The sequence below is a fragment of the Canis aureus genome, chromosome 3, assembly GCF_053574225.1.
Source record: "Canis aureus isolate CA01 chromosome 3, VMU_Caureus_v.1.0, whole genome shotgun sequence".
In the NCBI taxonomy this organism is placed as follows: domain Eukaryota; kingdom Metazoa; phylum Chordata; class Mammalia; order Carnivora; family Canidae; genus Canis; species Canis aureus.
In genome coordinates this window covers 65,901,899-65,915,251 of record NC_135613.1, presented here as the reverse complement: position 1 = coordinate 65,915,251, position 13,353 = coordinate 65,901,899, and the positions used below count along the sequence as shown (strand labels likewise).

General features: G+C 44.5%; 1 protein-coding gene across 6 annotated transcripts; it reads right to left on the bottom strand.

Annotated features, from left to right (window-relative positions):
* Window positions 1–4,356: 4,356 nt before the first annotated feature.
* On the bottom strand, window positions 4,357–11,454 carry C3H11orf87 (chromosome 3 C11orf87 homolog). 6 transcript variants are annotated; one of them, XM_077893370.1, is made up of 3 exons: window positions 11,259–11,454; window positions 10,562–10,787; window positions 4,357–10,214 (listed from the first exon to the last, which is right to left on the bottom strand). In XM_077893370.1, the coding sequence occupies exons 2-3, from the start codon at window positions 10,684–10,686 to the stop codon at window positions 9,359–9,361; spliced, it is 981 nt and encodes a 326-aa protein (XP_077749496.1). In that variant the 5' UTR covers window positions 10,687–10,787; window positions 11,259–11,454; the 3' UTR covers window positions 4,357–9,358. The 6 variants fall into 6 exon arrangements, with proteins under 6 accessions (XP_077749496.1, XP_077749498.1, XP_077749497.1 ...); XM_077893372.1 differs by having other exon boundaries at window positions 10,577–10,787; XM_077893371.1 differs by having other exon boundaries at window positions 10,562–10,780.
* Window positions 11,455–13,353: the final 1,899 nt, after the last annotated feature.

Sequence of the window (13,353 nt, the reverse complement as noted above, 5' to 3'; positions counted from 1 at the left end):
GCATCTCCTTCAGTGCAGAAGAACTGATGGACACCGAGAAATCCCAGGCGACTGCTTTCCTGAATCTTTTCCTTCAACAAATGTTCATTTGGCTCCAGTTCCTATGGTTGACTCACTGTTCTTCTACCAGCCATGAGAAGTATTAAGGCTCAGGTCATAAAAACAAGTTTGCTGGGCTATTCACACAAGCATGAGTAGGGATAGTGTGTGATGGAGAAGCATTATATCTGCCAAACATTTCTTTCAAGATACATATCATTGAAAATGCCAAAGATCTCAATGATGCCATGTTGATTGCCATCCATGAGTCAGGTGAAATTAGTGACTGTCACAAATATTCTGTTAATTTTTGCTTTTCTGTTGCTGGTATGATTCAGACTAGATTCCTACAGTAGTATCACAGTACTTCACCAGGCATGAATCCATAGAATTTCAATTGATTCATTCGCTTGTTTATTCAACAACATTTATACTGAATAGCTACTATATGCCAGGCACTTTGCTAGAGACTAGAATGTCTTGTTAGAGCAGAGAACATGAGTTTGCTACTAATGATCTACCAGAAAACTATGCTCTCCCTTTGCCGCCTAATCTCATAAAAGCAGCAAAAATAGGAACTATCAGGCACTCACTTCCCACTCTTGGTAGACCTTTGCATTTATTTTCTCATTTAATTCACAGAACAAGCCTTCACAAACTAAAGCATGGAAAGGTAAGGCACTTGTCCAAGGTCTCATGACTACCAACTGAGAGAACCATGCCTTTCTCCATAATACTGGTTGTATTGGTATTTCAACAAATTCACCAACACCCTAGGATTCCTTTTCAGCAGCATATAGATTCTTATCACTGCCAATGGTGTCATATCTGATTATTTCTCTCTTCTAAGAGAGCCAAGCAGAGTTTATCATAGATCCTGTATAACTTCACACAATTCTCTGCAGGCATGTCTCAGAATTGCAACAAATGCCCTAGAAGCTAATGTCAGAACACAAACACTTCCAGACATACGGAGAGGAGAACTCCTCCAACCTGACAGACGATGAGTAGTCATCCAGGAATTACATGATAATGACAGTGCTATTTCTTGAAGCTCATATGCCAAATTGCAGGCTGCTCCATAGAACTAGGCTTCACCACATTCTGAGCATGGCCCGGGAACAAACCCACCCAGGTTGTGCCAGCAAAGCCCAGCGCTCCATTTGAACCTTCATTACTAATGATTAATTTTGTCCCAACTCATAACACAAGCAGCACACAGGCCCAGGTTGCCCTAATCAACAAAACAGAAAGTATCCATCTATTCCCTCCTTTTTCCTTCTCTTTTTGCTTCATCTCCCTCACATCAAGCATCTATTAATCACCAACTCCATCAATTCCATAACCTAATATATTCCCAAATATACCAGGATTCTTCATCCCCACCCCTATTAATTCAAACCTTCTTTTGTTGCAGGATTTTTGAAGTTACATTCCATCTGGTGTCTCTATATCCCATTTTGTGACCACTATCATATCTGTTCTGTTGATATTCCCTCTAATATTTGAGGAGGGCAGATTCCAAAGCTTTTGGTCCCCAAAGTCCTTGACTGTCCTTGATTCAGAGACAAACAGCTATAGAGAGAGATCCAATGGTAAGTATTCTGATAGGATCAGAGAGTCTGAGGACTTTGAGACCAGGAGGGGCTTTAGAAAATCTCCCTGGCCATACTAGGGGAAACCATTACTAGAGATAGCTACAGTACTTTCTTCTCCCCTACAGAAAGGCAGTGCCACTGTGACAGTGGTGGTGACCCTAGGCAAGTAGAAGTCTTATTTTCCATGGTCCAAATGGGATGCACTAAAGGACTCAGAGATGCTCATTTGTCCCAGTTGAAGGGGCCCAGAGATGCCTAAACACAGCAAAAACAGCAAAATCTTGCATTTGACATAAAAGAACCACGGTAGACTCAGATTTGAGGAGACTATATAAAAAAGTTCGGAATCTTAGGTTCCAGTGGTGGGTACAACCCAGGAAGCAGACAAGACTGGCCACTCCGCAGCACAGACCAGAAAAGATTTGTTTAAGATTGCATGGGTCTGAGGAAACTTCCCCTTCAGCTACCATCATATAACACAAATCATTCCCAGACATTACCGTGGAAAGGAGCAGAGAAGAGAAAATTTGAGAGCCTGAAAATTTAATTAAAAGGGCTACCCAGCAAGTTGGTCCCTGTGAGAAAGAAGATGAATCATAGGAAGACAGAGTAGTCATGTTTGTGTTGCTTATACCTATATATGAAAGGTGAATATTTTTGACATCTCAGTGCATTTCAGGGTATTTCTCAGGTTGTTTAAGAATCTATATAGAGCAAAATCTTTTTTTTTTTTTTTTTTTTACCAAAGAGTCACTATAAATGTTTAGGCTAAAATTAAAAATCCTAAGTCAGAGCCATGACCTAGGGAGAGAGAAAATTTGTAGATGCAGGTAGAGAATGGCCAGCATAAAGTAGAAAAGAGGGGATAAGAAAACCTATCACTAGAGCCCCTTCTTGGTCTGCAAAGTTTTTTGAGAAGTAGAACCAACTTTTCAGAGAGGAATGCCCAATACTAACAGCATCAATTCAGACTGAGTCATATTTAGAGAGGCATTATTGGAAAGAGAGATTGGACTTCAACAACTAAAAAGAAAGACAATACCCACCTAGTATTTAATTAATGAAGTCAACCCAGAAAGGCCCATGAGTAGGTCCATTGTCAGACCTCCTCTTGTGAGACCTAGCTGAATAAATACCCATCCCCTCTCTTGAACCAAAAAACTGAGGTGGAAAAATATTTACCTCCTGGGATTGAAGTAGACCATAGTTAGAGATTACATTGTGGCACCAATCCATACTTCCTGCCACCTTTTGGTAAAGAAAGCTATTCATCTGTACTCCAGAATTCAACATCCACTAGAAGTTTTCCTGGCTCAAGGAAAACATTTCTAGCATGCAATCTGCAGCTACTAAGGTTGGAGATAGAGTGACGTAATGGACCAGTATTGGGAAGAGGCTGTGCCCTCTTGGAGAACGAATAGTGATACAAAGTAAAGGATTCAATCCATATGGAGATTTTTCTAGCCAAACGTGGAGGGATTGGGTAGAAGGTCACAAAGAAATAAGCATAGGTTAATAATCAAGCTCTCACCTTCTAGGAAAGGGGAGAGTAGGGCCTTAATCATGAGTTAATGTCCTTTCAGGAATGCAAAGGTTTACTATGGTAGCATTGTATGTTTCAAATATCTCCCAATTTAGGATCCCTTATCAATAAGCTTCTCTCTGTCTCCTACACCCTAATTGCCATTAAAGGCTAGTCATTAGGCTGAAGTCAGGAAAGAGACAAAGCCCATTGCAGAAGTGGGTGTCACCTATAGTAGAAGGAATCTCAGGTAGATAAAAGGGGGTATTAAGAGGAAAATCTGCTTCTTGTAGTCTGGGGTAATTCTGAGAAAAAAATGAGACAGAAGAGTGAGACAGGCAGCCGTGAAAGCTTTTATGCTTCTCTCTTCCATAGACAAAAAGAGGAGATGGTGCTTCATAAACATGTAAATATTTTTTGAGAAGCCCAAGGATTCGGGCTTAATGGCAACCCCACCCCTCTGGAAAGTACCAGAGTGGAACTGTAAGGGCTAATTCATAATACCATCTGACATGGAGCAGGACCAGCTGAACTGAGTTGGCAGTGGCAGGTGTTGCCATGCTTCTCAGTAGTAGGTTAATGGCATGAAGGATATCCAGAAGTTCCTATATCTGCAGGAAAACAAAGTGTGAGAGTCCTGCTGGACCTAAGGATGGCAGGATATACATACTCCTGTGGGAGATGATTTGAGACTGGGGGGAAGGGATTGGGGGGGCGGGCATTAAGACTGCAGTGGTGAATGTCAGCACAAAAGCCAGAAACGACAATAGCATCTCAGACTGGAGAGCACTTCTAATCAACTACTTGCAGCAGAGTTCAGCAGGACCCAAAGAATTTACATGAATGTGAGGCTTCCCATTTCCCTAACCACCACAAAATCATGTCAATCATATCCTTTCCCTATATACTTGATTATATTAGAGAAGGCAGAAAAAGAGGAAATCTGAGTGACTAAGTATATGACCACAGAGCCTGAACATCTGCCTAAAAGGACTGCTAAATTATTGGACAGGACTCAGTTTATTGGGTGATACTAAAATTTATAAACTTCCATTTTTTGATGTAGTTGGTTTTGAAGAAGTTCAGATGAGAAATAATTAAAAATAAAAACTAATTTCTTTGAGCCTCTGAGGACAGTAGTTTTATAATCTTATTATATTATATAAACTAATAAGGAAATAGTGTCCAAAAAGCCAATTAAACAAGAAAACTCTTTTATTGATAGAAAAGCAAAACAAATTTTCCATGAATTCTAATATCTGTTTTATTCTGTCTGTTGGATATATTTGAGTTCAAAAATCAGTTTTTCTGTTGCTTTTGTCATTATTGTTGTTAATCTCCCTATGAAAACAACCCAATGAGATCACAAGTATCCCTGCTTCAAACAGGTAGAACTACCTTGATAAGACATTGTCCTCAATTAAAGTTAATTAAATTCTTATTCTTAGCTAAGCATTCCTACATGGCACCAATTGTATTACTAGGTTGGTGACATTAATAAGTATTGATGTCAAGTCATCAAAGCTGTTTCTCAAATGTTATCAAGTAAATCAGAAACCAAATCAGATTGATGTTCAATTCATGATTAAATACCCCTCTATAGATAGGTCAGTTCATTCTAATATGAACTAAAACATCTGTGAGCCACAATCACTAATTTCAAAAGAAGCATGGCCCAGAAGAGTGGTTTTTCAAATTCAGATTTAAAGTCCAGATTCACAGGGGAATGGACCTGAGGAGCCTGACCAGACTAGATTAAAGTTTCTGGTTCTAATTTAACCTTTAACTTCCACAACTGTCACCCACAGAAAAGCATTTAATGGAAAAAATGGAATTTTAACCATTATCTAATTAATTCAATTGATATAGATAGAAATGGTGGAAAAGTCAGATGCCAAAATGTTTTTTAAAAAGCTAATTTATCCATATTTTCCAAAAACTACATACCAAACTAAACAGATAATGGTCATATTTTCACTTTACCTTTAGCTATGCAGATATAAATTGTATTTCCACACAACATATAGGCTGAAAATAAAAAAAAAATCAAGCCACAATCCAGGCTTGTGGTCTAGATAGCTCTAAAGCTCCTCTAGATATTTTTGCTTTCCATCTAGATATTTAGACCACATAGGCATGGTCACAAGTTCATTATCATTGCTACATTTGAGTTACTAACTAGGAAAGGAAGCTTATCTAATTACCAACTCCCCGAGCCAAACAAGACTCTCCCCTTTCATTAAATAAAGAGAAAGTCATTCGGATTTAACCCCAGAGAAATACGTACATGCATATACCTGACTTCTCAGTATCCTCTCTGGATAAGAGGATGGAACAACAATTTGGTTTCCATCTCATTCTTGTAACGACAGAAAAGAGAATACAAAAAAGTCCATTGTAAATTTGTACAAAATGTATGCATATATAAATACATATCTATGGGTGTATATAAATTCTAAAGAAGATTATATTCATCTACATCTTTAAGATTCAGAGTCCCATACAGTTGACATAATGGTATTCTCTCTCCAATTTTCTCATTTTTAAAAACAATAAGAATCAAGCATGCCACCTTATTAATACTGAGTAGCAAGTGCAGAAGTTGAGCTGTAGCTATAGGGATTTGAAGCAATTCATTTGACGGGACATCAGTGAATAAAATCCTTAAAATAAATTTAGCTATTTCCAGATTGCCTTTTGTTTCATATAAATGAAATCCAAAATGCCCTGTTGGTAGCATCCCAAACTCCTGAGACTGTCAATTGAGCTCAATAAGATGCAATGCTCTAAACAGGGTCTGTGCAAATTGCTTGGGTATGTGCTTATTGCAATGATTTGGTGTGGGGACTGGTATTACTAGAATTTCATGTAATTCACTATCTCATAAAAAATCTCAAGTGACACCACCAGAAGCTTAGAATTCTGAGTATATGAAACTCAGCATGAAATTTGACTCACAAACCACATCATCTTTACAAAGAGCACTATTAAAAATATTAAACCACAGTCAGTTAATGGAGAAAGGCATACATATTTAAAGGTGCACAATAAGAGCATATTATGGATGTGTGCCCATGTTTAGAGGTATCAAGATGTTTTTTAAACAGTATACATAATGCTTTCATTTCTCCTGTTTCCTCTATTTCTTTGGGGAAAAATTATATAGGACAATTTCATAATTACCCCCTAGAGTGTACAGGCTGCTCCTTGGAAGGGGATTATTATTGCATGCCTTGAACGCACTGTGATTCATAAGGCAAGAACGTAAGAGTAGCTTCAGCACCAAGGAAATGGAATCATCATCCAGCACTGCTCACAACAGAACATCTTATTGCTTCAATAAAATGGGAAATTATTCACTGTAAGAAGTGCACCAAACAAGAGGGAGAAAGTAATATCCATGCACTTAGTGGAGCTTATTGGAAATGAGGAAGCTCCCTTCTGAGTCCCTGATTCTGTTCAAATTTCAAGTCCAAAAGTCATTCTGTAATAAGGTATTAAAGGGCTACAGCTGGATGAGGGTGAGCCACAAAACTTAATGGACTTTCTTCCTCACAGTGCCTTAGTCATTCTGATGTACAGTGTGGAGCTCTGATGCACTAAAGGATTCCCTAGTGGCCTGAGGGAGTTAATGCACTCTTTTACCTATTACTAGGAAGTGACTAAGGCACTGGAGAGAATCTGGTTCATTGTTTAATATATTGAACCCAAAGATTATACCTGGTCTTCCTAATATTACAACATGGCATGCTTAAATGATGATCCTCTGTGCTTCAGGAAAGGACGTGAGTGAATATCTAATGGACGGTTAAAGTTAAGCTTATTAAATTATTTGTATAAAAGATGCAGGTTGAGCTTGGGCAATTTAACAGATGACCTAAAACCTCAGAGGTAATATTTTTCTCTAGATAAGAGCACAGAAGCCTGGAACCAACACAGAGAACCTAGAATTAATAGTTATTTGGAAGAGGGATGCACATAGGGGCACTGTTGCCTTACACCGTGCGGGTTGATAAGAATTTTTTGATTGATTCATTTTCATTCATATATTATCCAAATATTTAAATAGCTGTCAAAAAAATTGGTTCCCAAGAAAGGATGCCACTGCATATATTTAAGATTGCAATATGCTTCTGGCTCCTTCTATCATCAGTCCAAGGGAAACAAAGTGGTAAATAACCATAGGGGGACCCCATTTCAAACATAGATGGCCTTCTCTGGCATCAGGAGAGAGAATAAAAATATTGATCTTTCCTCTCACTTTGTTTTTCTCTCAACCATTTTTTTGTGTGTGTGTATCCAGTGAAGGTAGGTAAGCCAGACTGAGAAAGAGAAAAGAGCCTTTCCTTCACTGCATCTCAGATGCAGGCACAAATTTTTTACTAACAAGCTTCATATATTTTTTTTTTATCCTACAAGTAGTTACTGGGTTTAACTTCTCATGAAATTTGCATGTCCTGTCATCCAAATTGCCCAATATCCCCACCAGTCTCACCCCCAAACACATACAGTACAAGCAAGCACACACACCACTGCCTCCAGGTGGTAATTGCATGCAGGGAGGACTACAGGCACTGTTTAAATATTAACCATGTTTTAATAGATGGCATTCCTGCACATCCATTATTTGTTTGTTTTCTGTTGTGGTTGTCTCTGTTACTCGCAAAAGAAAAAAAGAAAACATATGTGTTATCTTTTTATAACAGTCTACTACAGAATAAGGTACAAAAGAACACTTCTGGAAACAGCAGAAGCCAGGCCTGCCCACTGAATTGCTCATCCAGTGGTAACCATTATATCAACAGCTGGAAATTAAGAACAAGACTATACAGTTTGGAGGATGTAGTACAGAACTATAGTTTGTTTCTGTATTTGGTACCAATATAATAAATATATAACAAAGGTGCACTTGCTCTAAAAATTAAACAGAAACATTCTGGTTGGTTAGATACTGCACTTTCAGTACTGCACATCACCTAGTACTTTTTTTTTTGTACAAAAAAAGGTTAACTTATGCAATGTTTAATAATAAAACCAATAGTACACGCAAACCCGATCGTAGAAAAAGAAGAAAGAAACCAACAAAAAGCTAAAATTGTCACTTCCCAAAACAGCCCCTCCTCTGCCTACACAACCAAAGAAACCAGTCCTGTGAAGCAATTTCAGCACCACACCTGTCTGGACAGCTTCTGGATCCTTTATGAATCCCGAAAATGCCACAAGTCAAAGGTGAACAGCTGGGGGCGGGGCAGAGAGCTAAAGCAGCAGATGTTGTTTTTCTTTCTTTCTTTCTTTCTTTCTTTCTTTCTTTCTTTCTTTCTTTCTTTCTTTCTTTCTTTCTTCTTTCTTTCTTTCTTTCTTTCTCTTTCTCTTTCTTTCTTTTGCTTTCTGTTGCTTTCTTTCTTTTCTTTCAACCCATTTAAAGATTTTCGGCCAGCGAGGGACATTTCTAAAAGTAAATTTTTAAATGCCTGGTCCTGGAAAAAGGAATGGTTAACTAAGGGGTGAGAAAGAGGGCTGACCAGAGACCAGTACATGTCATACACGTTTGTCTGGGACTGTCTCTGTGGCCTCTTGTAGTTCTGGTGCTTAATGTAGACATTTTCTTTAAAATGTACTATTGCCTGAGCCCGGCGGAAGGTGGGAATGGGGAAGGAGGGAAGCTGAAGGAAAAGTGAAAGCTTGGGTGGGGGTAGGGGGAGATGGAAGGAAGGGAAGGTAACTGAACCTTAACTTGACAGCTATGTACAACACACCGGGCCCCCTCCACTCCCTTTGCTCCAGGAATCAATGCCTCTTTTATATTTGGTAGCTTGTGCGGTTTCTCCTCCTTATTGTGTGTGTGTGTGGGGGGGGTGCAGGGTGGAGAGGGAAGACGCATCCTTCATTGACAATGAGAAATTATGTGATTTGTCATGCGCTTGGATTGTGTTATTAGTATTATAATAATTACTATAAATATTAATAATAAAGTATTATCAGCGTTATTTCTTCTTCCGAGACTTTCCTCGCCCAATATTTACAAATACCGCACAGTGCCTCGGCGGAGGAGAAACAGAGTAAGGGGAGGGCAGAGACGGAAAGAAGGAAAAAGAGAGGGAGGCCAGAGAAAAGTGGAAGAGGAAAGATGGAGGGGGAGAAAGCAAGGACGGCAAAGATGCTGGAGATGAGGAAGGGGAGGGAAGAGGGGGCTAAATGATCAGGACAGTACCACCGTTTGCAAAAGGCCCTCGCCAGCTGTGTCCAAACAGGAGGAGGCTGCTTGTGCTCCTTGCGGACTGGGGGCGGGTGGTGGAGCCGGAGGAGCACAGGGACCCTGGCACGGGAGGCCAGGGGACAGAGACGAAGAGGAGGCGTCGGAGGGGGTGCAGAAGGCAAAGTCCCGGGGCTGCCTCTCCAGCCGGGTTTCTTTGGCTTGGGCTGGGGCCTGGCCGCCCGCCGGGGGCAGCCCCCTGCCGCCGCGATTGCTGCTGCAGTGATCCCGCTCGTACTCCTCCTGAGCCCTCTGCATCTTCCGCTTCTTCATCCTGCGCTTGTGGATGTGGAAGGTGGAGAGGGACAGCACGATGAGGCAGAAGATGAGGGTGACCAGGACGATCAGCACCAGCGTGGAGGAGAAGGACTGGAAGAGCTGCTGTCCCACCTGCGTGATGCAGGTGCCGCCTCCGCTGGCGCCTGTACCCGGGCCGCGGGCACTGGCGTTGCCGCTGCCGCTGGCGTTGGGGGAAGCAAAGGTCCGGTTGAGGAGACACGGCGGCAGCGCCAGCCTCAGCTCCTTGGGCGCCCGGGCACTCATCGGCGCTGGGCTGGGAGGGGCCGGGCCCACCAGACTTCCTCTCTCGGGCACACGGTTCCCACCAGCCAAGAAGAGGACGGAGCCCACGCCACCCAGAACTACTCCCTGGTGCGGGAGGGGATGCGCGCGCGGGCGAAGGGCCGAGGGAGCAGCCGCGGGCGAGCAAGCCGGCGGGGAAGCGAGCGGCGCCCGGGAGATCCTCGCCGACCCCGCCTGGAACGCGTGTCCGCGCGCCCTCTTCCTTTCCCAAGGCACCAGGCTGCAGAGAGAACAGGCTCAGTTAGGATCCCGGCCGCTGCCCGGGGGGGCGCGGAGGGCCGAAGGCGCGGCCCCCGGGCACCCCGCGTCCGCCGGGCGCTGCCCGCCTGCTCCGCAGCCGCCGACCCCGCCCGCCCCCGGCCGCGCGCCCTCGCCCCCCGCTGGCAAGGGGTCTGCGCCCGCCCCGCCGAGAGCCAGATTACTCAGCAGATGAGGCAGCTCCCGGCGCCCCCACAACTTTCTAATCGCCACAGACACACCGCCGCCCCGGAACGCGGTCCCTGCCGCCCGAGCCCCGCTCTCCCCCTTCCTTCGCCCTCCCGGTGGATGTCTCCCCCTGGATCCTACCTTCCCGGCACCCACCCCGGCCGCCGGGCGAGCGGGCTCCGGGTACGCAGTCCTGCCTGCTCCTCCCTCCCCCTCCAGACTCTTCTTCCCTGGCCGGCTTCAGAGCCCTCAAGTCCCATTCCCATGGGGGCACCACAGCAACCACATCCTACTCCGCCTCTGTCCGTGGCCGCGGCTGCCGCGCTGGATCGCGCTCCATCCTTTCTTCCGCCTCCTTCCCTGGTACCTCCCCCCACACACACCAGGAAAAAAAAAAAAAAAAAAAAAACAAGAAAAGGCAGCTGAAACACCTTTTTCTCAGCTAAAGCACGTCCCCGCAAACGCCCCCTTCTCTCCGTCTCCCTGTGCCCCGCACTCGGCAGTATCCTGCTTCTTTCTAGGGGGACGGGAAACGGAAGGCAGAGGGTTCTCGTTCGCAAAGTTTGGGGAACGGACCTCCCCTCCAGCCTTCCCAGCCCCAGCCGAGGCTCTGTGCGGGGACCCGAGCCGGGTAGACCCGCAGCGCGCAGCACAGCCCCTCGCCCGCCCTTCTCCAGAGGCAGCTGCAAACTGTTGCACTGCGGAGCAGAGGGGAGGCGCGCGAGCCGGGGCCGGGCCGGGTGGGGGCCGAGGCTGCCGCGGGGGGGCCTGCGCAGGCCGCCCCTCTCGCGCCCCGCCACCCGGCAGCTGGGACCTTTAGCGGCACCGCGTCCCTTACCTGGGCCACTAGCTGGCTGCAGGGAGGGAGCCCCCGCCGCGCGGCTGCAGTGGCGGCTGCAGAAGGCGCGGAGTGAAGGGGCCGGCGACCGAGCCCGGCTGCCGCTGCCGCTGCCGCCGCCGCTTCGGGGAGCTCAGCTCGCAGCCTATTGCCAGAGAGGCCGGTGACGTCAGGCAGCCACCGCTAGGGCTCCAAGCCACCCCTCGGGCCCCCACCCCACCCTCATACCCCAACATCTCGTCCTGGCACAGTGAGCCTCTGCCACACGCATTCCTAGTTCCCTGTCCTTCCCCTGCCAGGGGCTACATGCGAGGAGCAACCCCCACCGTGGCACCGGGAGCAGCCCACCTCTGCACTGCTATGCCTCGGAAGGAGGAAGCCCTGCCCTCAACCCTTTTCCACATGGTCCCAGGAACACGTTTTTACACCCCAGAGAGCCATCTCCACCCCCCCCCCCCAGGGTACACATTTGATTCTTCTCTCTCTCTCTCTCTCTCTCTCTCTCTCTCTCTCTCTCTCCTCGGCTGATGAGGATTGTTCTCCTCTGCAAGCCTGTCTATGCTGGCCTGGTTCTGTACGGAAACTGCGTGAATATGAGAAATGAGAAGGGCATTTCTGAACGCGTGTGGCAGAGCATAAAATACAAACCTGAACACGTATTTAGTCACGAACAATGCAAATTAACCGTTTTCCTCTCCACCAGAGTCTTCAACTTACCTCTCACTCCACCTGACTCATGTTTCTCCTCTACTCACTCACACACTCATCTTCAGGCCCAAAACCCACTCCATATATTCAACATTCATTCTCTTTTAATGTGTGCTTTGTGTGCTCTCCTGAGCACACAAAGCACACACAAGGCTTATAAGACAGGAAGGCAAAAACAACTCAGAGGAGTACAGAAATAAACTGTCCTATGAAAATTTTGAGTGTACCCCTTACTTTGCAGTAGTGTTAACAATAGCCTTTCAGCGAAACAGATAGAACTTCCTGCAAGATTCTCATCAGCCTGCCTAAATCTAGGCAGAGATTAATCAACTCTTGCTTTAGGGCCTTTGGAAATACATGAACAGTACATCAGGTTACAGTAGGCAACTTTAAAATGAAGTATTCTCATTTTTATATAGGAGGAACCAGCTTGGAATAGCCCGTAAAGACACTGTATGATCTTAGGAAACATTCCATTGTCTTATAAAATGTGCCCTTCCTTCTTCTCTCACTGTCTCGTTTTCTTCCCATCTTTGAGTCTAACATATTTACTTGCAAAATTGAGTGGTGCAGTAAATATTGCTTTTTGCTGCTCTGCATCCAAACTGGGAGACAGCAGGGATGACCAACACCTCCCTATCTGCCTGCTAGTAGATGGTCTTATAAAAAAAGAGGGTTTTACACAGGGAGCAAAAGTTTGTTTGTCTGTAATCTGGGGGTCCCTTTTGACCCTGTGTTCCTATCTGGTCCTACTCCAATCTCTCCTTTTCCTCTCCTTGCTCATGACTTACATATGAAGGAAGAAATGCATCATCTCTCCTCAAAATTTTGTTTTCATTCATTTGAATAAAAGCCATTAGATTTTTCTTCATAATTGTCCCAATAAAAAAGTTATCCCTATTTAAGCTAATATCAGTACATGCTGAATAATGCAAGAACGTCTCAGAGCACAGATTAATGCCCTTGGCTGCCAGATTCACATTGTTAATGATGGCCAGTGACCCCAGCGCTGGCTTAGCTTTCCTGCCTAGAATGAGGGCACCCAATGCCCTGTAAAAGCCACCTGCCATATTTGGACATTCTGACTTTGATGGGCTCAGGGGATGGAATGGTGAGCCTTGTGATCACTAAGTGAGACTTCACCATTAACGCTTGACATGCAATGCCCCATTTTTGTACACTCTCTTTGCTCCTGAAAAGTTGAGTTTAATCAACATTTTGTAAGGCAAATCCAATTTTGAATACTCCAAAAAAGAGATGTGGCTATTTAAAGAGACTCTTTAGAAAAACTGTCTTGTAAAGCAAAGAATCTTTACATAATTAGAATTAACTCTCACTGGTCTGTTTTCTAGACTTGGGAGAATGAGTTATCTGGTTTTCCCAGTGA

Bases quoted from the DNA above. Each gene is read 5' to 3' on its own strand.
- C3H11orf87 (XM_077893370.1), bottom strand. From the start codon at position 10,686: ATGGGAATGGGACTTGAGGGCTCTGAAGCCGGCCAGGGAAGAAGAGTC. The intron at 10,215-10,561 runs GTAGGATCCAGG...TTCTCTCTGCAG, and splicing joins CCGGGGTGGGTGCCGGGAAG to CCTGGTGCCTTGGGAAAGGA.